Source organism: Erythrolamprus reginae, chromosome 3, assembly GCF_031021105.1.
Source record: "Erythrolamprus reginae isolate rEryReg1 chromosome 3, rEryReg1.hap1, whole genome shotgun sequence".
Classification (NCBI taxonomy): domain Eukaryota; kingdom Metazoa; phylum Chordata; class Lepidosauria; order Squamata; family Dipsadidae; genus Erythrolamprus; species Erythrolamprus reginae.
In genome coordinates this window covers 250742748-250765084 of record NC_091952.1, presented here as the reverse complement: position 1 = coordinate 250765084, position 22337 = coordinate 250742748, and the positions used below count along the sequence as shown (strand labels likewise).

The window sequence follows — 22337 nt, the reverse complement described above, 5'->3', positions numbered from 1 at the left end:
AATTGGGCAGGGGGTTGTATTAGAAGACCTCCAAGGTCCTTTCAAAGTCTGTTCATGTTTTTAACTGCCACAGAAAAGTCACCTCAGAACATAAAGGGAACCATAGATTATAACCATAGATGCAAACTGAACACTGCCATCTACTGGCTGAATAATTGTGAAGATGTTGTAATCTATATACGTAAATACAAATGCAATTGTTCCTTTGCTCATGGTCTAATTCCTCACTGATTGCTTTGAAAATTGCTCTAAAATAGGTTTGGCTACAAACTGTGGGGTTTGTCTCCTAAGAACTGCATGCTTGGGTGAAACCAAGAACCCTGCGAGGTAGGCCGGTCTTATATTTTGAAAGAGGGGTTGGGCCAGTCTTTTAAACCGGGGGGGGCAGGGAGGGGGGAGAGATGTACAAATGTCACCTGCCCTCTAATGTTAACCCCTTCAAACTCTATGATATAATTGGGCAGGGGGTTGTATTAGAAGACCTCCAAGGTCCTTTCAAAGTCTGTTCATGTTTTTAACTGCCACAGAAAATTCACCTCAGAACATAAAGGTTATAAAGATTATAACCATAGATGCAAACTGAACACTGCCATCTACTGGCTGAATAATTCTGTAGATGTTGTAATCTATATAAATACAAATGTAATTGTTTGTTTGCTCATGATCTAAAATTTCCAATCACTCACCGATTGATTTGAAAATTGCTCTAAAAATAGGTTTGGCTACAAACCGTGGGGTTTGTCTCCTAAGTACTGCATGCTTGGATGGAACCAAGAACCCTGGGATGTAGGGTTATCTTATCGTATTTCGGCAGATGGGTCAAGGCAGTCTCTTAAACTGGGGGCGGGGGAGACAGGGAGGGGGAGAGATGTAAAAACGTTACCCTGCTCTCTAATGTTAATCCCTTCAAACTCTATGATATAATTGAGCAGGGGGTTGTATTAGAAGAGGGTTCAATATCACATTCCAACACTATAATATGTATTAAGTTTGTTATTATTATAACTATAGTATCAATATCAAAATATGTCCAACTCTATAATTATCAGTTCCAGAAGGAAATTCCAGTTCATTTGTAGATCTCTCTCTCTCTCTCTCTCTTTCTCTAATATAATATAATATAATATAATATAATATAATATAATATAATATAATATAATATAATATAATATAATATAATATAATATAATATAATATAATATAATATAATATAATATAATATAATATAATATAATATAATATAATATAATATAATATAATATAATATAATATAATATAATATAATATAATATAATATAATATAATATAATATAATATAATATAATATAATATAATATAATATAATATAATATAATATAATATAATATAATATAATATAATATAATATAATATAATATAATATAATATAATATAATATAATATAATATAATATAATATAATATAATATAATATAATATAATATAATATAATATAGTTAGATAGTACACTAACCACAACATTTGGAAACATGACAAAATGGGCAAAATGGTGGACACTTACATTGATGACACATGGATTTCTTTGGGTAACAAGAAAGTTGCTGTCACATTTAACAATGGCTGCCATAAGGCAGGACCACCTTCTGCCGCACGAATCCCAGCGACCAGTTAGGTCCCACAGAGTTGGCCTTCTTTGGGTCCCGTCGACTAAACAATGTCGGCTGGCGGGACCCAGGTGAAGAGCCTTCTCTGTGGCGGCCCCGACCCTTTGGAACCAGCTGCCCCCAGACATTAGGATTGCCCCCACCCACCTTGCCTTTCGTAAACTTCTTAAGACCCACCTCTGTCGTCAGGCATGGGGGAATTGAGGCACCTTCCCCCAGGCCTATATAATTTATGTATGGTATGTTGTGTGTATGGTTTTTAAATTATGGATTTTTTAGTTTTTTAAATATTAGATTTGTATTTACATTGTGTTCACTATTGTTGTGAGCCGCCCCGAGTCTACGGAGAGGGGCGGCATACAAATGTAATAAACAAACGAACGAACGAACAAACAAACAAACAAACAAACAAACAAACAAACAAACAAACAAACAAACAAATAAATAAGGCATTACTTCTTTAATGGGTGCTGATTCCAGGCATTTGACGTCCAGATTAGATTGCTTCTCTATCAGATAGCTTTTAGTTGCCAAGATACGATTGTGGTTTCAAGTTCTAACATATAATGCTGCAAAATTCAGAGAAAAATATTGTGCAATTTCTCTTTTATTTTTACTGAGAAGCTTGGACAAACTCAATCCTCCTTACCAACTGCACTTACATCAAATGCAAGCTAAGATGATTCATTGAAAAAGGAACATCATGCTTAGATTCTGAAAGAGACCAGCCATTCTCGTCTGGAGATTCATCACCAGGTATGTCTATAGTAAAGGCAGAGTTTCTTTTGTGGTAATAGCTATTTGCAAAATACTCCTTTTTGAGTTTAAGATAAGACTTGGGGACGATTAGTATGAGATCAGCTAATTCCACAGGATCCTCTTCCCAATATTAGAACTCAACTTTTTTTTCCTCAGGATAGAGTGACAGCAATATTCCCATCTCTGACTTGTTGGCTGGTGTGTGTTTGATTTGGCTGAGTGTCTTTTATTTGAGAACTTTTTCTTCATGGGAGAAAGACAGAGAGGAATTGCTTAATATCTGGGTGAAAAAACCCAAGAAAATCCTAGAAGCATCGAAGAATTGATGATCTGGTCTTTGAACAGCAAGGCAGTAAAGGCAACTTGTTTATTTACTATAAGTAATCAGTTCAACTCCTTGGCAGACTCATGAACAGTTCTAGAGGCAGAAGTTATGGGTGATCAAAGAATGTCCTGTCTGCTTTAGGAATCTCTCGCAAGAACAGCTAACAGAAGGAGTAAAAAATAGCAATGCAATCTTTCCTTTTAGAAACATAGAAACATAGAAGATTGATGGCAGAAAAAGACCTCCTGGTCCATCTAGTCTGCCTTTATACTATGTCCTGTATTTTATCTTTGGATGGATCTATGTTTATCCCAAGCGTGTTTAAATTCAGTTACTGTGGATTTACCAGCCATGTCTGCTGGAAGTTTGTTCCAAGCATCTACTAATCTTTCAGTAAAATAATATTTTCTCACGTTGCTTCTGATCTTTCCCACAACTAACCTGATTGTGCCCCCTTGTTCTTGTGTTCACTTTCCTATTGAAAACACTTCCCTCCTGAATCTTATTTAACCCTTTAACATATTTAAATGTTTTGATCATATCCCCCTTTTCCTTTCCCTTCTGTGCTCCAGACTATACAGATTGAGTTCATTAAGTCTTTCCTGATAAGTTTTATGATTAAGATCTTCCACCATTTTTGTAGCCCATCTTTGTTTGTAGTAAATAAACAAACATTCAACTTTATCAATATCTTTTTGTAGGTGAGGTCTCTAGAACTGAACACGGTATTCCACACTGAGTAAGTTATTTTGTGAGTGGCTATTTTAATCATGAAGGCACCTTTATGACAATGCTTTCAAAATTCTAAGTGAGATGTTTCTGTCATTTCAGTGTTCCATAGCTGCTCACTTCTAGGATGTGGGTGAATTCGATTAAGTGCTTGTTTTGAGTCCATTGATATGGGTATTGTTTTGAGGTTCTTTGAAAATCCTTGGTCAGGTCACATGATCATCAAGCTACTCCCATGTGGTCACATGGCCAGCAAGTCTCTCCTACCTGATCTCATGACCATCAAGCCACACCCACAAAATAAGCCATGCCCACAGTGTGGTAGTAATCATTTTGGTAGCCCTTCAATGACTAACGGTGACATAATAGAAATTAATAAAGGAGAGAAGAAATTTCCTGACAGAACAATTAATCAGTGGAACAATTTGCCTCCATAAATTGTAAATGCTCCAACACTGGAGGTTTTTAAGAAGAGATTGGATAACCATTTGTCTGAAGTGGTGTAGGGTTTCCTGCCTAAACAGAGGGTTGGACTAGAAGACATTCAATGTCCCTTCCAACTCTGTTATTATATTTTATTCAATATTTGCCAATTACCTAGGTGGATCTGGAATCAGTGGAACAACTTTCAAGTCCTCACAGGATTGTCAGGTGTGAGTCTCTCCTCTTGAAGTTGGAGCTAGTGGTTCAGGTGGGCTTGCTGCTAATGTATCTGCCTCTGAGCTATGTTGAAACAGCCCTGCTTTCGCTGCTTGAGGCAATAGCTGAGTTGGCGGTGGAGTTCCCCAGACTTATGGGCTTGGGGGATTTAATGGAGTTAATGGCTTCCATGACAACCATGGACCTGACCCAAGTAATTCAGGGTCTAATTCATGAAAGGGAGGCACACACTTGATTTAGTGTTCCTCTCGGGGCAGTGGAAACATGATCTGATGTCAAAGGGTATATAGACACCTTTCCCTTGTCACGGTCAGAGTATTACCTGTTGAGACTATACTTTAAGGAACCAATCCTTCACTGCAGGGAGGCAGAACCGATTAAGTAGTTCTGCCCCAGGCACTTAATAGACCCACCCGGATTTCAGAGGGAGCTTGGGGAGGTACCTGACTCCCTTGTCCACAATTCAGTGGAGTTCCAGGTGTCTGCCTGGAACTTTGACTGGATTGTGCCTCTGTGACCTCTCCAAGGCAATGGATCCCAGAAACCAAGGAGCTCTGGGAGATGAAACACCAAAAGAGATGTCTAGAGTAGTGATGGGCGAACCCAATGAAATTCAGGTTCGGCGGGTTTGTGTGAACTTGGGCACATGAACCCGAACCCGCTGAACCCTTCTGGGGGCAGGGCGTTGATGTCACGGAGACATCACTTCCTGGCTTTTGGTGCAGAGGCTGGGGGAGTGGGGGCGGGGGATTCCCCTATACCTGCCTCCACCACCCTCACCACCCTCCCCTTTGATGTCAGAAGGAGGATGTGTGCACGCGGTTTGTTTGGGGAGCATTTCTCCATTGGGAAAGTAAGACGATGGCAAGTTTCTCGGCATGTTAAAGCTGCTGCTGAGGAGGTTCCCGCAGGGGCTTTGAAGTCACGGAGACATTACTTCCTGGCTTTCAGTGCGGAGGCTGGGAGAGTGGGGTCGGGGGATTCCCCTCTGCCTGCCACCGCCCCCCTCTCCTTTGATGTTGGAAGGCAGCTTTGAGGGCTAATCCCAAATCCAGGAGCTCCCCGCAGATTTCAGACACTTACATTTTTGTCCAGCTTGATCTTTTGTCCAGCCTTCCTGTCTTTGCAGTCGGCAGCAGAGCAAGTGAGCAAGCGGGTCTTCCAACCCCCACCCACTGCCGCAGAGGACTGGGCAAAAGTGGCAGCGGAGAGCTTTTTTTCTCTGTTGTATGGCAAGGAAAAGACTATGTGTGTACCATACCTGTCAGTGACATCAAATTATCTTGGAAACAATACAGCAGAAAACTACAAGAAAGTAGTGGAAAAACTCAGCCAGGACTACAAAATCTTGGTTGTAACATGGTCCTAAAAATTCATTTTCTATACTCTCATCTGAATTTCTTTTCATCAAATTGTGGAGCAGTGAGTGGTGAGCATAGGGAGTGCTTTCATCAAGACGTTGTAGCTATGGAAAAAAGATACCAAGGTAAATTGAGCCCATCAATGCTTGCAGACTACTCTTGGACAATTGTAAGAGAAAATCCTTTCCTTGAATACAAAAGAAAAGTCAAGAGAAGCAAAAGGAACACAAAATAAAGGCCAGATCAATGAGAAATTTAAACTTTTGAACATTTTAAACTTGTTTCCTTATTTAGTTTTTCTTGATAAACAAATACAATCTTCCGGTCTGATCGCGAATCCCGCAGAGGGGGTGGTGTAGCCATATTCTACAAAAGCTCACTCAATCTAAAAAACATTCAAGTTGCACAAGATCTTATCCTTCCTGAAAGCCTAGTTTGTGACATTTCCCTCAACACCACACTCTGTTTCCTACTGAGCTACAGAGCTCCAAACTACGACATTACCCATGCAACTAAACTAACCTCCCTCCTAACTTGGGCAACCTCCTGCCCCCATCCCATTATCTTCCTTGGTTACCTCAACCTACCACACATCAACTGGTCACTAAACGAATGCTCCACTGAACCTATACATACCGCCATCTATAATGCCGTCACCAGCCTAGGACTAGAACAATTAGTATCAAACAACACCAGACTCAACAACTGTCTCGACCTCATATTCTGCAACAGCAAAAGTGCTCTCTATGGACTGCACACAAAAGAACTCTTCTCCAACAGTGACCACAGTATGATCAACTTCAACCTCAACCTACATCATCTAAACACTCACCAGAAGAATGCGGTGCCTAAGTACAATTTCAGGAAAGCCAACTATGATCTCATAGACGCCAATCTCTCAATCCTTAACTGGCAATCCTTGTTCTCTAACTGCATCACCACTGATGATCTCTACAATATGTTTTTACTCTAAATCAAAAGGCATATCGAACTACATGTGTCACTCACTTATTCCAGAGGTAAACAAAAAAATAACATACCTGTCTCGATAAAGAAACTACAAACCAAAAAAAAAATCCCTCTGGCGTAGAAATTAAAAAAAACCAGTAACCAACTTTAAAGTCCGCTACAAAAGCATATGCCAAAGAATAAGAGCAGAATGCCTCAACTATCACAGCAAATAAAAGGAAAGCCTCCTTTGCACCAAGTCTAACCGTGCTTTCTATAACTTCGTCAACAACAAACGCAATGACTCCAGACCTATTCCACTACTCGTAGGACCCAATAACAAAGAATACCATGATGACCCATCCAAAGCCAACCTCTTCAACTCTTTTTTTGGCTCTGTTTTTGTTAACAGCAATGGTTCTTCCCCCATCTTCGCAAATCGCACTTCTAACCCACTAAAAAACCTAACCCAAATCATCTTAAAATCATCTACACTATAGACAGTATAGAAAAAGCAATCTGTGACCTCAAACCTTCCCTATCTGCCGGACCAGATGGTCTCTGTGCATACTTCCTAAGGAAACTTTCTTCTGCTCTTGCTGAACCCCTAAGCATTATCTTCCAAAAATCCTTCAGGACCAGCACGCTCCCCAAGCTGTGGTCAAAAGCAATAATCATCCCCATTTTCAAAAAAGGAGACCCTTCACTAGTGGACAACTACAGACCAATATCTCTCTGTTGCGTCTCTTGTAAAATCATGGAATCAATTATAAATTGATCAATCACCCTTTACTTAGAATCTAATAACCTACTCTCAAACAAACAATTTGGATTCAGAAAGAAAGTATCCTGCAACCTACAACTACTTCACTCCAAAAACATTTGTACTACCCTCCTCGACCAAGGAAAATCCATTGATGCAATTTATATAGACTTTTGCAAAGCCTTCGACTCAGTGGTCCACGACAAATTACTCCTAAAACTCAAATCCTATGGCATCTCAGGACTCCTCCACAACTGGATTACTGCATTCCTGTCAAACAGGCAACAAATTGTCAAAATTGGTAGCGCCATCTCCACCCCCGCCCCTGTCATAAGCGGCATTCCCCAGGAAAGCGTACTAGATCCTACTACCTTCATTCTCTACATCAATGATCTCTGTGACCATATCGAAAGCAACTGTGTTCTTTTTGCCGACGATGTGAAACTTTTCAACACCACTGATAACACACTCACTCTCCAAAAAGACTTGGACTTTGTCTCAGACAGGTCTAACACCTGGCAACTTCAAATATCAACCAACAAATGCTCTACCTTCCACATCGGCAAAAACCGCACATACGAATTGAATAAACAATCTCTCACTGCTAACCCGCATTCTGTAAAAGACCTTGGAATACTAATATCGAATGACCTAAGTGTTAAAGCCCACTGCAACAATATCGCCAAAAAAGCCTCTAGAGTTTTTAACCTGATCCTACGTAGCTTCTGCTCAGGCAATCTCACACTACTCACAAGAGCCTACAAAACTTTTGCCAGACCCATCCTAGACTACTGCTCATCTGTCTGGAACCCATACCACATCTCAGACATCAACACCCTTGAAAATGTCCAAAGATATTTCACCAGAAGAGCCCTTCACTCCTCCACTCGAAACAGAATTTCCTACGAAAATAGATTAACAATCCTGGGCCTAGAAAGCCTAGAACTACGGTGCCTAAAACATGATATGAGTATTGCCCACAAGATCATATGCTGCAATGTCCTACCAGTCAATGACTACTTTAGCTTCAACCGCAATAACACGAACCGCTCCAAACTTGACTGTAAAAAATATGATTTCAACAATCGAGTTATCGAAGCGTGGAACTCATTACCGGACTCAATTGTGTCAACCCCTAACCCCCACCACTTCTCCCTTAGACTCTCCACGATTGACCTCTCCAGGTTCCTAAGAGGCCAGTAAGGGGAGTACATGTGCACTAGTGTGCCTTTCGTCCCCTGTCCAATTGTCTTTCCTTTCTTTCACCTATTTTATATATTCTCTTCCTTTCATATATCCTCTCCTGTAAGTTCACTTTCACCCTCTTTTATATTATCACATGTCTATTTTTCTTCCTATGTATTTGTCTATTGGACAAATGAATAAATAAATAAACGAATAAATAAATAAATAAATAAATAAATAAATAAATAAATAAATAAATAAATAAATAAATAAATAAATAAATAAATAAATAAATAAATAAATAAATAAATAAAATAAACAATAGATTATTTCATGCATTCACTGTTGTAAATATAATTTACTTAATTTTAATAAAAAATATGGGTTTATATATATGTATTAAGTTTTGGTGCATTATTTGCCTATTACCTGTAGTTGGAAAATGTGAAATTCATTAAGAAATGGCACATTTCTGTAACTAAAAAAATAAATGAAAATTTGTAGAATAGTGAATTGTTCCTGTTCCATTGATTGTGTTTGGTCTTAGATAGTAAATAAACTTTGATGACTTGATTTAAAGCTAAGAATGTTTAAACCTGTTTTGTTTTGACAACTGATCTACAGAACTCATCAAGCAGGTAGACTTTGAATTCCCAAGAACGAAATTCCTTTAAGTCATTTTGACATTAAGAAGTTTCTTTTTTTAAAAAAAAAAAATGTATTTCCCCTTTACTTGCAGTGTCCTGGATTGTCTTCCTAAACCACAGATTTGAAGTGTTATATGCACATTTTGCACAATGGGGTTTCTACTTAATATAACGGAAGGTAAGAGCAGCATAAATTATATCATTCTCCTTTTCTAGAAGGTACTAATGTTGAAGAAAATCCCAAATGTTCATAATATTCATAAGTTTATTCCAAAATTTAAATTCTAGCACCAGTACATGAATTCCTGTTGTTGTCCATCTCCTGGGGTTGGAGGGGGGTTGGCATTTTGAAAACATTCAATGGGTGCGTTTACAAAATGGTTTCTGTGGGGATTTTTCATAAAGTAAGTCTTATGGAGAATGTAATAATATTAACACACCTATGTTAGTATTCTTACATTCTATGATTTTCTCTATGCAACATAATCCCAGAATTGTTCTTTGGGGAGATACAAGGATTGAGGTCAACATCTATGCTCCTAAAAAGAATTTTAAGGAAAAATATGTGATTGGAGGCCCAGACACATTTCTGAAAATGAAGGAAAGATGGGAAGAAAAGTTTCTTTTTCAAAATTTGTATTTCTAAAATATATTTTGAATTATTTATTAGGTTAATTCCTTCTAGGGCAGATAGCTTAGAGAACCCCATAAAAAATTAGTATTGGCCTGATTATTGATTATTATGAAGACCCACAAATAAAAACACAGAAACTTAAATATGGAAAAGTGTTTAAAACACATTGGTATTTTTGCTGCCTGGTGTTATTGATCATTATCATGACTTGCTTCTTCTCCAAAGGATATCCCCATGACAATCATAGTCTTATGAACATAACGGTACGCCTTGAGGATGCATTTGACAGGTAAGTATAATATAGTACAAAATATTTTTCTTTTCAAGACTGCAGCCTTCCAATTGTTTCATAACATTCCAAAGAGAAATTTCCTTCCCTGTTCTGTGTACTGTTGCTGCTGCAGTGGGGATCCTTTGTGATGCATGGAAGTTGCCTTATGGTTGCCCGGCCCATGTTGGATGAATGTCCAGAGAAATCTCAAGAGAGTCAATGAGGATAGGAAAGTAAGACTGGGATGGCAAGCACAATGGTGTGCTTATGCAGACCCCTTACAGACTTCTTAGAAATGGGGTGAGGTTGACTGTAGAGAGTCTAAGGTTAAAGATTTTGGGGTTTGGAGAAGAAACCACTGAATCAGTTAGTGCATTTCAGGTATCGATCACTGAAGTCGTATTTTCTGCAGTCGTAGTGCCTGAAGTTGTATTTTCTGCAGTGAAGTTGGAGCAATTCACATTGTTTGAATCGATTGTGTGCTCTTGTATTGTTATGGTTGAAGCTGAAAAATCATTGATAGGTTCAGGACACTGTGGTAAACGATTTCATAAACTACATTTAGGTCAGATTGAAGGTGACAAAGTTCTAGGCTATCTAAAATTTCAGGTCTAGTGGAATAAGGTATTCTGTTGGGAGCAGAGGAGTGGAGAACTCTTCTTGTGAAATATTTTTTTACTCTCTCAATGGTATTGATATCTGATATGCAGTGCAGGCTCCAGACAGTTGAGCTGTATTCAAGAATTGGTCTAGCAAATGTTTTGTATGCACTGGTTAGTAGATTAATATTGCCAGAGAAGAAGCTACACAAGATTAGATTAATAACTCTTAGTGCCCTTTTGTCAATGCTGTTACAGTAGGCTCCAGCACGTAGGTTATGAGATATGAATACTCCAAGGTCCTTGATAGAGTGTGGGTCATCCTTAAGGTTGTGTCCTCCAAGTTTGTATTTTGTGTTCTGAATCTTTTTGCCAATGTGTAAAACAGAGCATTTATTGGTTGAGATTTGAAGTTGACAGTTGTCTGATTATTCTGATATATGGTCAAGGGTTTTTGAAGGGTAGCATTTTGTTGGTGGTATTTAATAATTTAACATCATCAGCAAAGACAATGCAATTGCTTGTAATATAATCTCAGCCATCTTTTATGTAAAATTGTTGATCATAACTTGGGTAATAAACTAGTTCTGAAAGATTTTTCAGAAATGATGCTTAGAAGTTCAAGTATGGATGAGGAAAGCTTTTTGAAGAAGTTTGAACATAGTCCATCGGGTCCAATATATAGGGATGGTTTCAGTTTGAGTAAAGCCTTACCAACATTATCTTCTCTAAAATCAATTTGTTTTAGATTGTTTTTTTTAAAGTTTTTTTACTTTATTTTATTTACCATTTCATATTCATACGCATATCAATGCATATACCTTGCGTTTATTTAAAAAACATACATAATTACATAATATATTTCTTAAGTAATCTTTTTTTGTGTGTTTATAACATCTTTATCTTATTAATTTATTATCAGTCTCTATTCATTTTTCTCTTTCATGTGAATTTTGTGCACAGAATGTTTTCTTCTTGATTGATGTGGTAATTGGTGCATTCAGTCTTTATTTGATGGCATAGATTTTTGGAGTGGCGTTTAAAGTTAGTAAAGTAGCCAGTTTTATTTTTCCACCTTACGGAGAGGGGCGGCATACAAATCTAATTAATAAATAAATAAATAAATAAATAAATAAATAAATAAATAAATAAATAAATAAATAAATAAATAAATAAATAAATAAATAAATAAATAAATAAATAAATAAATAAATAAATAAATAAATAAATAAATAAATAAATAAATAAATAAATAAATAAATAAATAAATAAATAAATAAATAAATAAATAAATAAATAAATAAATAAATAAATAAATAAATAAATAAATAAATAAATAAATAAACAAACCTTTTTTTGGATTGGAGTTTCCTTATTTTTATGGGTAATTTGTTTTTCTTGGCTTTGGTGATTATTAGTGGTATATATAGTTTAATGATTCTTTGCATTTTGAGCAAAATTATATTGTAGTAGTCTTCTGCAGTATAAGAGCCAGGAAATGATGTCTGCCAATCAAGCAATCAGAGATTGGCATCTAGGATATCATGGCTAATGTTTTTAAAGTTGCAATTGGTTGTGATTTTAAGGTGATTTTTGAAAGGTTGTATATTGAGAAAAAAGTAGAATAGAATGGAATAGAATAGAATAGAATTCTTTATTGGCCAAGTATGCTTGGATACACAAGGAATTTGTCTTTGATGCATATGCTTTCAGTGTACATAAAAGAAAATATACATTTATAGTTTATAGTTTAGTTTATAGTTTATTAGATTTGTATGCCGCCCCTCTCCAAAGACTCAGGGCAGCTCACAACATAACTGTGATACAATACATTACAAATCCAATAGCAGAAAATTAAATCAATTTAAAAAACATTAATAACATACTAAAATCCCTAACTATACAATCATACACAGTCAACCTAATCCATCATACAGTATGACCAAAAACATAATAAAAAGGGGGAGAAGGTGGTAATTATCCCCATGCCTGGCGACAAAGGGAGATCTTCAGCATTTTAAGGAAGGCGAGGAGGGTGGGGGCTGTTCAAATCTCTGGAGGGAGTTGATTCCAGAGGGCTGGGGCCGCCACAGAGAAAGCTCTTCCCCTGGGTCCCGCCAGCTGACATTGTTTAGTCGACAGGACCCAGAGAAGGCCAAATCTGTGGGACATTTGTCAAGAATCATGAGTTACAACACTTAATGATTGTCATAGGGGTCAAATAAGCAATATTAAAAAAATCTTAAGGATACAAGCAACAAGTTTCAGCCATACAGTCATAAGTGGGAGGAAATGGGTGATAGGAATCATACTGTGATCACTGATAGAAAAAGGCTCTTTTATTTGTTGTGAATTGTTGCAGGTAAGATCAAGAAAATTGCTGAGTCTAGTATTGTTTGTTACTAGTTGTTTGAGTCCTAGATTGGTAATAGCATTGTAAAGAGTTGAGTGTATGGGTTTAGTTGTACATTCATTTATGTTCCATTTGAAAGGAGGTAGGGTGAGGTCGCTAAGAAAAAGGAGACGGTATGGCTAGGAGATTGCCCATATTAGTAGTGAGGTTAGCTTGTCCGTATGTGTGATCACGTAATCAGGGGATCTATAACATAAAGTCACTTCAAAGTGGATGGTTTCTTGAAGATTGAGATCATGTCTAACTTGAATATTTTTTAGGTTTAGTGATTTTTTTATAGAAGATGGCAATTCCCCCTCCTTTATGGGTTTCACGATCGGACCGGTAAATGTGATAGACTCTTACTGTGATAATGGAGTTGGGGAGGGATGCACTTAGCCATTTTTCCCACACAAATATAATGTCAAAATTAGCAATTTTTAGTAAGAGAAGGAGTTCAGGTATTTTGTTTATGACGCTTCTTTCTTTCCTTAGTTTGCATTTCAGATTAGCAGTAGTTGATATTGAGGAAGTAAGGCATGTGCATTCCTTGTCTTAGTTGATGTAAGGTTAGTTTCAGTTCAAAGTGGATTGGATGTTGGGATGATTTTGGGTGATGGGGGCTTGAATGTTGAAAGGTGGATTGCAACTCTCAGTTTTGTTGCAGTCAGTGCAGTAGTCAATGTACAGGTCACTATGTTCTTGGTCTTGAAGTTCTTTGAGTTCTGTCCATAGTTCATGGGAGCGGATTCATTGTAGAATGGATAGGTCAGGACCTGAGCAGAGTGTTTTGGGGTTGGAATTGTCTCTGTTAATATAGTTTATAATATAAATGAATTTTCATTTGATGAGTTCATTTGTGCAAATGAGTCCACAGAATTGTAGGGCCACTGAACCATCTCTATCGGGGCCCTCTCTGGAGACTTCAATGATATATTCAGGGGAGATTTCTGATGCAATGAAGTTGTGAACCCTTGTGACATCAGGTTTGTTGGTGATATCGAGCCCAAATAGAATAGCATTATGACATTTTTGTTCGCGTTCAAGGGTGTCTTTGATGAGTAAGGATAAGTGATTTGGATGGTTGGTAGATGTTTAAGATTATATATGTGGTTGAGGTAGTGATTGTTGTGGTTGTGTATGTGGTTGAGGGTAGTGGTAGTTGAATTTGTGATTGAGGTAAAGGTTGATGTATTGAAATAAGAGTTTGAGCATTTGAATTTCCATTTATCTGTGCAGTAATTTTTCCCCCCAAAAGATGTGAAGCATTCTTCTAAACAAGCATATTTTGAGCATATTCAATTCAATTCAATTCAATTCATTAGATTTGTATGCCGCCCCTCTCCGAAGACTCGGGGCGGCTCACAATAATAAAAAAATATTCCAGCGAAAACAAATCTAATATTAAAAAGCACATAAAACCCTATCAAATTTTAAAAAGCAAACAACATATACATACTCAAACATAAATATAAAAAAGCCTGGGGGAAAGGTGTCTCAACTCCCCCATGATGGCGGTATAGATGGGTCTTGAGTAATTTACGAAAGACAAGGAGTATGGGGGCAGTTCTAATCTCCGGGGGGAGTTGATTCCAGAGGGCCGGGGCTGCCACAGAGAAGGCTCTGCCCCTGGGGCCCGCCAAATGACATTGTTTGGTCGACGGGACCTGGAGAAGGCCAACTCTGTGGGACCTTATCGGTCGCTGGGATTCGTGCGGTAGCAGGCGGTTCCGGAGGTACTCTGATCCAATGCCATGCAGGGCTTTAAAGGTCATGACCAACACTTTGAATTGTGACCGGAGACTGATCGGCAGCCAATGCAGGCCATGGAATGTTGCAGAAATGTGGGCGAATCTAGGAAGCCCTACGATGGCTCTCGCAGCCACATTCTGCACAATCTGAAGTTTCCGAACACTTTTCAGAGGTAGCCCCATGTAGAGAGCGTTGCAGTAATCGAACCTCGAGGTGATGAGGGCATGAGCGACTGTGAGCAGTGACTCCCTGTCCAAATAGGGCCGCAACTGGTGCACCACCCTTCTCGCCACAGCCGAAAGATAATGTTCCAATGTCAGCTGTGGATTGAGGAGGACGCCCAAGTTTCGAACCCTCTCTGAGGGGGTCAATAGTTCCCCCCCCAGGGTTTATGGATGGACAGATGGAATTGTCCTTGGGAGGCAAGACCCACAACCACTCCGTCTTGTCTGGGTTGAGTTTGAGTTTGCCAAAGAAGATCAATGTTTTGTGTGTTATTTGCCTTTTCCTGAAAGACTTTAATTGAACTTGTTTGGCCTTATTATCGCTTCTAATGAAAATAATTAGCAGCCATTACCAATAATGAGGTTTGTGACAAACAATTTGTGCCATTTTATTTAATCAGGAAGCCTAGGTCAAAACAGTAATTCCCATCAGATGGTGAAAAGAAATGGTTACGTGTTAATATGTGTAAATGAAAATGTTTGTGTGCATGCACGCACATGCATGTATGCTTGTGTATGGCAACTTGATTCTTTAGGGGCACTCCCTAAAGCTCATAGGTAAGAAAGTGAAATAAAGGGAAATATTTCTTCACCCAGAGGGTCATTGGTTGATGGAATTCCCTTCCAGAAGAGGTCAGGACAGCTGTCAGCTTTGATAGCTTCAAGGAAAGATTAGACAGATTCATGGATGCCAAATGTATCAGTGATTTTGAAACAGATGTCCAACTCTATGTTAGTTGAGGCAGGCAGGATTCCCTTGGGTACCATATGTTGGGGGGTCAAGGGAAAGGGAGGGTTTTACCTTCTCCTTCTGCTCAGGATCCCATGTGTGACACAGAATGCTGGACGTGATGGGCTTTGGCCTGATTCAGCAGGGCTCTTCTTATGTTCTTATGTTCTTTTTTCTTTCTTTTTTTAAGGATCATGTTTCCCAAAATTATGAACACCACTCAGAATAATTCTGGAATACCAGAAATACAATATACAGATGATCAACGGTTTGAAAAATTAAGACAAAATCTTATCAATGGGTTCATTGCCCTTATTTGCATTTTAGGCCTGGTGGGTAATGGAAGGACAATTTACCTCCTGGCCTTTTCCATTAAGAGGAATCCTTTCACCACTCTCATCCTGAACCTCTCCATCGCTGACTCTGGGGTCCTCACATCCCTCATTATTTCAGTTATTCTTGAGGCAGTGTCAACTCTGGGTGAAAATAATGTTATTGTCAAAACATTTTTCTTATTATTTTTCGAGCTGTTTTACTTCACCTATTCTGTCAGCCAGTTTCTGTTGACGGCCATCAGCCTGGACAGGTGTGTGGCTGTCCTTTTCCCACTCTGGCATCGCTGCCATCGCCCCTCAAATCTGTCCACCTTTGTTTGTAGCTTCATCTGGATCTTCTCCTTCCTGCTCTCTGCACTGCACTACATTCTGCATAAAACCAAGAGCTTTGGAAGTTCACCTTTCCTTTACCAGCTTATTGTGAATGGTTTACTTTGTACACCTCTCATGGTTGTGTCTACTGTGACCCTCTGGATTCAAGTGAGGTCTAAATCTCAACGCAATCAAAGGAAACTTCTCACCACCATCTTGTTGGCCCTCCTCTTCTTCCTCCTTTTTTCTCTCCCAATGTATGTCTTGTATGTCGTTTATTATTTTGGTTTCCGTCTTCCTGACTTTTTGACAATTGGGATAGGATGTGCCACACTCAACAGCAGCATCAACCCACTCCTTTATTTCTTAGTGGGGATGAAGAAGAGAGGAAAAAATCAGCCCAGAGCATCTTTGAAGGTAGCTCTGCAAAGAGTCTTCAAGGATGAGCAGGAAAGCTCAGAAGGGGAGGAAACTACAGAGGAAGACATAGTGTGAAGTGTCATTATCATTGTGTAATCATTTTTGTGAAGTGTTACTATCACTATACATTCATTTTTGAAAACCATAAAAAATTTGTGCGCTCAATTTGTTTAAAAATCCACATTTAGGCCTGGTGGCTAAAGTAGCTAACAACAAAAATATAAAATGGAAATACTGCTGCCTTCATAATTTCCAAAGTGAATATATCTGTACAGAAAATGTCTGACCATATAATTTTTTTTCATTTCATCACACAAAATTTATTTTATTCAACTTCTATGCTTCCCAATCCCAAGGGACTCAGGGCGACTAATCATATTAATTATATTATATAAATTATACGTCAGATTTTGTAGAAATTCTTTTTAAATATCATAACATGAAATTAATTATATCTCTGACTTCATATACATTATTTTTATAACAGACAACTACTGTTAGGAATGCCATTGAACTAATGCCAAACGATATAAAATGGAAGTACTGCTGCCTTCATAATTTCCAAAGTGAATATATCTGTACAGAAAATGTCTGACCATATAATTTTTTTTTTCATTTCATCACACAAAATATATTTTATTCAACTTCTATGCTTCCCAATCCCGAGGGACTCAGGGCGACTAATCATATTAATTATATTATATAAATTATACGTCAGATTTCATAGAAATTCTTTTTAAATATCATAACATGAAATTAATTACATCTCTGACTTCATATACATTACTTTTATAACAGACAATTACTGTTAGGAATGCCATTGAACTAATGCCAAACAATATAAAATGGAAATATTGCTGCCTTCATAATTTCCAAAGTGAAAATATCTGTACAGAAAATGTCTGATTTCATATAATGCTTTTTCATTTTATAACACAAAATTATATGTCTGATTTCATATGCCGGTACATTCTTTTAAAATCTCATAACATGAAATTATATTTCTGGCTTCATATACATTCTTTTTTATATCAGACAACTACTGTTAGAAATACTTCCTTCTGAATGATATATTTTAATGTAACTTTTATTGTTTTAAGTATGGTTTTTTCCTATAGATTTGCAAAGCTTTTGTCTCTAAAGCACTTGGAAGAAGAATATGTGGCTTCACTATAATTTTGCAAATGTATCTATATAATGAAAGAAAAGAGAAGGGAATAAAATATGTACTTTCCTGATAGAAAATGTGATAATTTTGATCCTCACATATTTCAGACATGATTGGTTATATTTAATAAAAATTAATTAGGAATAATTTTCATTTGTTTCCTTTTTTGTAGTATTCTTTAAAGCAGTGTAGGTTCCATCACTGTAACCCTTTCTTTCCCACCCGTCTTCAGGTCGTGCAGAATGCGGCCGTGAGAACTATTGCCCACTTCTCTTCAACACTCCGCGGCCTGCACTGGCTGCCGATTATTTTCCGATCTCAATTCAAAGTGTTGGTAATGTCCTATAAAGCCCTACATGGCATTGGACCAGAATACCTCAAGAACCGTCTTCTGCCGCACGAATCCCAGCAAATGATAAGGTCCCACAGAGTTGGCTTCCTCCGTGTCCCATCGACTAAACAATGTTGGCTGGCAGTCCCCGGGGGAGAGCCTTCTCTGTGGTGGCCCCGGCCCTTTGGAATCAACTCTCCCCAGAGATTAGAACCGCTCCCACCTTCCTTGCCTTTCGTAAGTTGTTAAAGACCCACCTATGTCGGCAGGCATGGGGGAATTAAGATACCCACAGGCAATGTTCCCTCTAATTTTTTTGCGGTGTGGGCGGTAAAGTATAGTGTCTGAGCGGCAGTCCCTTTGGGACTGGGCGGCATAGAAGTATAAATAGATAGATAGATAGATAGATAGATAGATAGATAGATAGATAGATAGATAGATAGATAGATAGAAATAAGAAAAAACATCCTTTCTTTTTTATAAGAAGAAATTAATAATAAAACAAAACCAAAATCTATTACTATTATTACTATCTTCTCCTCTTTTTCCATCCCTGTCTCCTCCCCCCTTGTGTGTGTGTGTCTGTGTGTGAATGAACTCTTGAACCATTTCCAAGGTTCAGGTGAGCTATTGGAAATGGTTCAAGAGTTCACACACACACACACACACACAAACTGCTGGGGGTTTTTTTCTCTGTTATTATTTGGGTGCTTTTTACCATATGCTTTAAATCAAGAGTCATTTCTCTCTCTTTCTCTCTCCCCCTCTTTCTCTCTCTCTCTCTTTCTCACTTTCTCTGTGGCAGCTCCGGCCCTTTGGAATCAACTCCACCCAGAAATTCGCACTGCTTGCACTCTCCTGTCCCTTCGGAAAATATTGAAGACACATTTTTGTCTACAGGCTTGGGGCTGTTGAATATAGACACTCTGCTCCAGCCCACATTATGATAAAGAAAGGGATTAATGTGATTGAATGGCTTTAATGACATGGGTTTTTAGGTTTGTTAAATTAGAGTTTAGCATTCCACACTGGGCTGACCAATGTTAGAATACTAAACTTAAGTTTAAGTTAAGTTTAAGTTTTATTAGATTTGTATGCTGCCCTTCTCTGAAGACTCGGGGAGGCTCACAACAGCAGCAATACAATATACAAAGTACAAATCCAATAAGTTAAAAGCAATTTAAAACCCATAAATATTAAACAATCATCATTGCTACACAATCATGCCATTCTCATATATTACAGTCAGAAAAAGGGTGATGCTGGGGGGACAAGATAGTAATTCCCCCCATGCCTGGTGACATAGATAGGTCTTCAACATCTTGTGGAAGGCGGGAAGAGTAGGGGCACTTTGAATCTCCAGTTTCCCCATGCCTGGCAACATAAGTGGGTTTTCAGGAGCTTTCAAAAGGCAAGGAGGATGGGGGCGGTCCTAATCCTTGGGGGGAGTTGATTCCAGAGGGCTGGGGCCGCCACAGAGAAGGCTCTTTTTATTATTTATTTATTACTTAGATTTGTATGCCGCCCCTCTCCAAAGACTCGGGGCGGCTCACAACACGTGGAAACAAATCATAAATAATCTAACAAATTTAAAATTAAAAGATTTAAAAGACCCCATATACTAACAGACATACACACAAGCATACCATATATAAATTAAACATGCCCAGGGGAAGATGTTTCAGTTCCGCCATGCCTGACGGCTCTTCCCCTGGGTCCCACCAAACGGCATTGTTTAGTCAACGGGACCCAGAGAAGGCCAACTCTGTGGGACCTGATTGGCCACTGGGATTCGTGTGGAAGGTGGTCCCGGAGTTATTCTGGTCACTTAAAACAGAGTATACGTGGCAGTGGTGATTGTTCAGCCAATAACACAGACCAATATAGTAAAGATATAAATATTATTCACAATGTATACAATAGACTATCCAGCATATACAGTCAGCTACATACATATCCAAATTAAGTAATCATACACAGTTCTATACAGTACTAACCTATTCTAAACATATTACACACAGTTCCATACAATACCATGATACAATCCATAGACCAACGTTTAGCACACAGCTGGTACATAGACCAATATTTAATAAACAGCAGGTACTGTACATAGACCAATATTTAGTACACAGAAATATAATATATTATTAGCACACAGCAGTATTAAGCACACAGCTATATACACTGCTCAAAAAAATAAAGGGAACACTTTTAAAAAACAGAATATAACTTCAAGTAAATCAAACGTCTGTGAAATCACACTGTCCACTTAGGAAGCAACACTGATTGGCAGTCAATTTCAAATGCTGTTGTGCAAATGGAATAGTTGTGCAAATGAAATATTCAGTCAGAATATTTCATTCATTCACATGTAGGATGTGTTATTTGAGTGTTCCCTTTATTTTTTTGAGCAGTATATTAGCACACAGAATATTAAGCACACAGCTATATCTTAGCACCCAGAAATACTTTAGCACAAAGCGAAATAACAAGCATTATCAAGACTCACCACAATAGCCAGCAACAACCAACAATTGAAGACCTAGCTCTTAAAGTAACATTGTTGCACCCTAGCCCTTAAAAGTAACAAATACTATTTCCTCCAATCATTCATTGCTGGTTTAGTTCATATATTGAAAAACCCAGCCAGTACAGTACCTAGTACTGACCATGTTTAATGGGTTTAGTTTTATATTGGCTTAGTTTTAATCTTCGATTTCTATTGTTTTACCTTATGTAAAGGTAAAGATGGAGAAGAGCGGCCTAGAAATTGAAATAATAAATAAATAAATAAATTTGAGATATATGGTTTTTTTCTTTTTTAAAAAAATCATAAACCAAGGAGGGGCTGGGAGGGGGAGAGAAGTACAAATGTCACCCTCCTCTCTAATGTTAATCCCTTCAAACCCTATTGTTGTGTCCAGAGGACAGTTAGGCCTTGTACCTGCCCCACATTCCTTGGGCGGGAAAATACTGCAAGGTGATTGGTTGGCTCAGCCTGGCAGCCCGGCATATATATAGCTGCCAGGCACGGCCATGTTTGTCTTGTTTCTGTTCTGTAACCCGTTACCTCTTGTTCAATAAAGAATCATTCTTACCCATTGATTGCAGTCCTTCATCCCAGTAAGGGTCTAACACCTATGATATAACTGAGCAGGGAGTTGTACTAGAAGACCTCCAAGGTCCCTTTAAAGTCTGTTCATGTTTTTAACTGCCACAGAAAAGTCACCTCAGAACTTCCCATGCATCAAAATTAACTTCCCTACTAACATGGGCATCCTCCTGCCCCTACCCCATCATCTTCCTAGGTGACCTCAACCTACCACACATCAACTGGACACTAAACGAATGCTCCACCGAACCTATACATACTGCCATCTACAACACCGTCACCAGCCTGGGACTGGAACAATTAGTATTAAACAACACCAGACTCAACAGCTGCCTCGACCTCATCTTCTGCAATAGTAAAAGTGCTATTTATGGACTGCATATCATAGAACCCTTCTCCAACAGCGACCATAGTATGATCAACTTCAACCTCAACCTACGCCATCATAACATTCAACAGAACAACGTGTCACCTAAGTACAATTTCAGGAAAGCTAACTACGAACTCATAGACGTCAGTCTCTCATTTATTAATTGGCAATCCCTCTTCTCCAACTGCATCTCCATCGATGACCTCTACAACACGTTCTTACTCCAAATCAATAGACTTATAGATCTGTATGTTCCAATTACTCCTCCTAGAAGAAAACAGAAAAACAACATTCCCATCTCACTAAAGAAACTACAAACCAAAAAAAGATCCCTCTGGCGTAGAAACAAAAAAGGTCCTGTAAACAACTTTAAAAACCGCTACAGAAGAATATGCCAACAAATAAAAGTAGAATGTCTGAACTACCGCAGTAAACAAGAGGAAAACCTCCTACGCTCCAAATCTAACCGTGCCTTCTACAACTTCGTCAACAACAAACTTAACGACTCCAGACCTATTCCACCTCTCATTGGACCACACAACAAAGAGTACCACGACGACCCATCCAAAGCAAATCTTTTCAACTCCTTCTTTGGCTCCGTTTTTGTTAACAGTAATAACTCATTCCCCCTCTTCGCAAATCGCACTCCTAACTCATTAAATAAC

The 22337-nt window shown here is 38.2% G+C and overlaps 1 protein-coding gene across 2 annotated transcripts; it reads left to right on the top strand.

The window, feature by feature from the left end:
- The first annotated feature begins 260 nt into the window (after window positions 1-260).
- On the top strand, window positions 261-17588 carry LOC139166006 (proto-oncogene Mas-like). Of its 2 annotated transcripts, XM_070749261.1 has the most exons (6): window positions 261-327; window positions 2267-2398; window positions 3428-3465; window positions 9112-9197; window positions 9879-9942; window positions 15812-17588. In XM_070749261.1, exons 4-6 carry the CDS (start codon window positions 9170-9172, stop codon window positions 16761-16763), a joined length of 1044 nt encoding a protein of 347 aa, XP_070605362.1. In that variant the 5' UTR covers window positions 261-327; window positions 2267-2398; window positions 3428-3465; window positions 9112-9169; the 3' UTR covers window positions 16764-17588. The 2 variants fall into 2 exon arrangements, with proteins under 2 accessions (XP_070605362.1, XP_070605365.1); XM_070749264.1 differs by lacking the exon at window positions 3428-3465.
- Window positions 17589-22337: the final 4749 nt, after the last annotated feature.

Coding starts and splice junctions, on each gene's coding strand:
- LOC139166006 (XM_070749264.1), top strand. CDS start 9,170: ATGGGGTTTCTACTTAATATAACGGAAG. Junction 9,198..9,878: donor TCTACTTAATATAACGGAAG/GTAAGAGCAGCA, acceptor TCTTCTCCAAAG/GATATCCCCATGACAATCAT. Junction 9,943..15,811: donor CTTGAGGATGCATTTGACAG/GTAAGTATAATA, acceptor TCTTTTTTTAAG/GATCATGTTTCCCAAAATTA.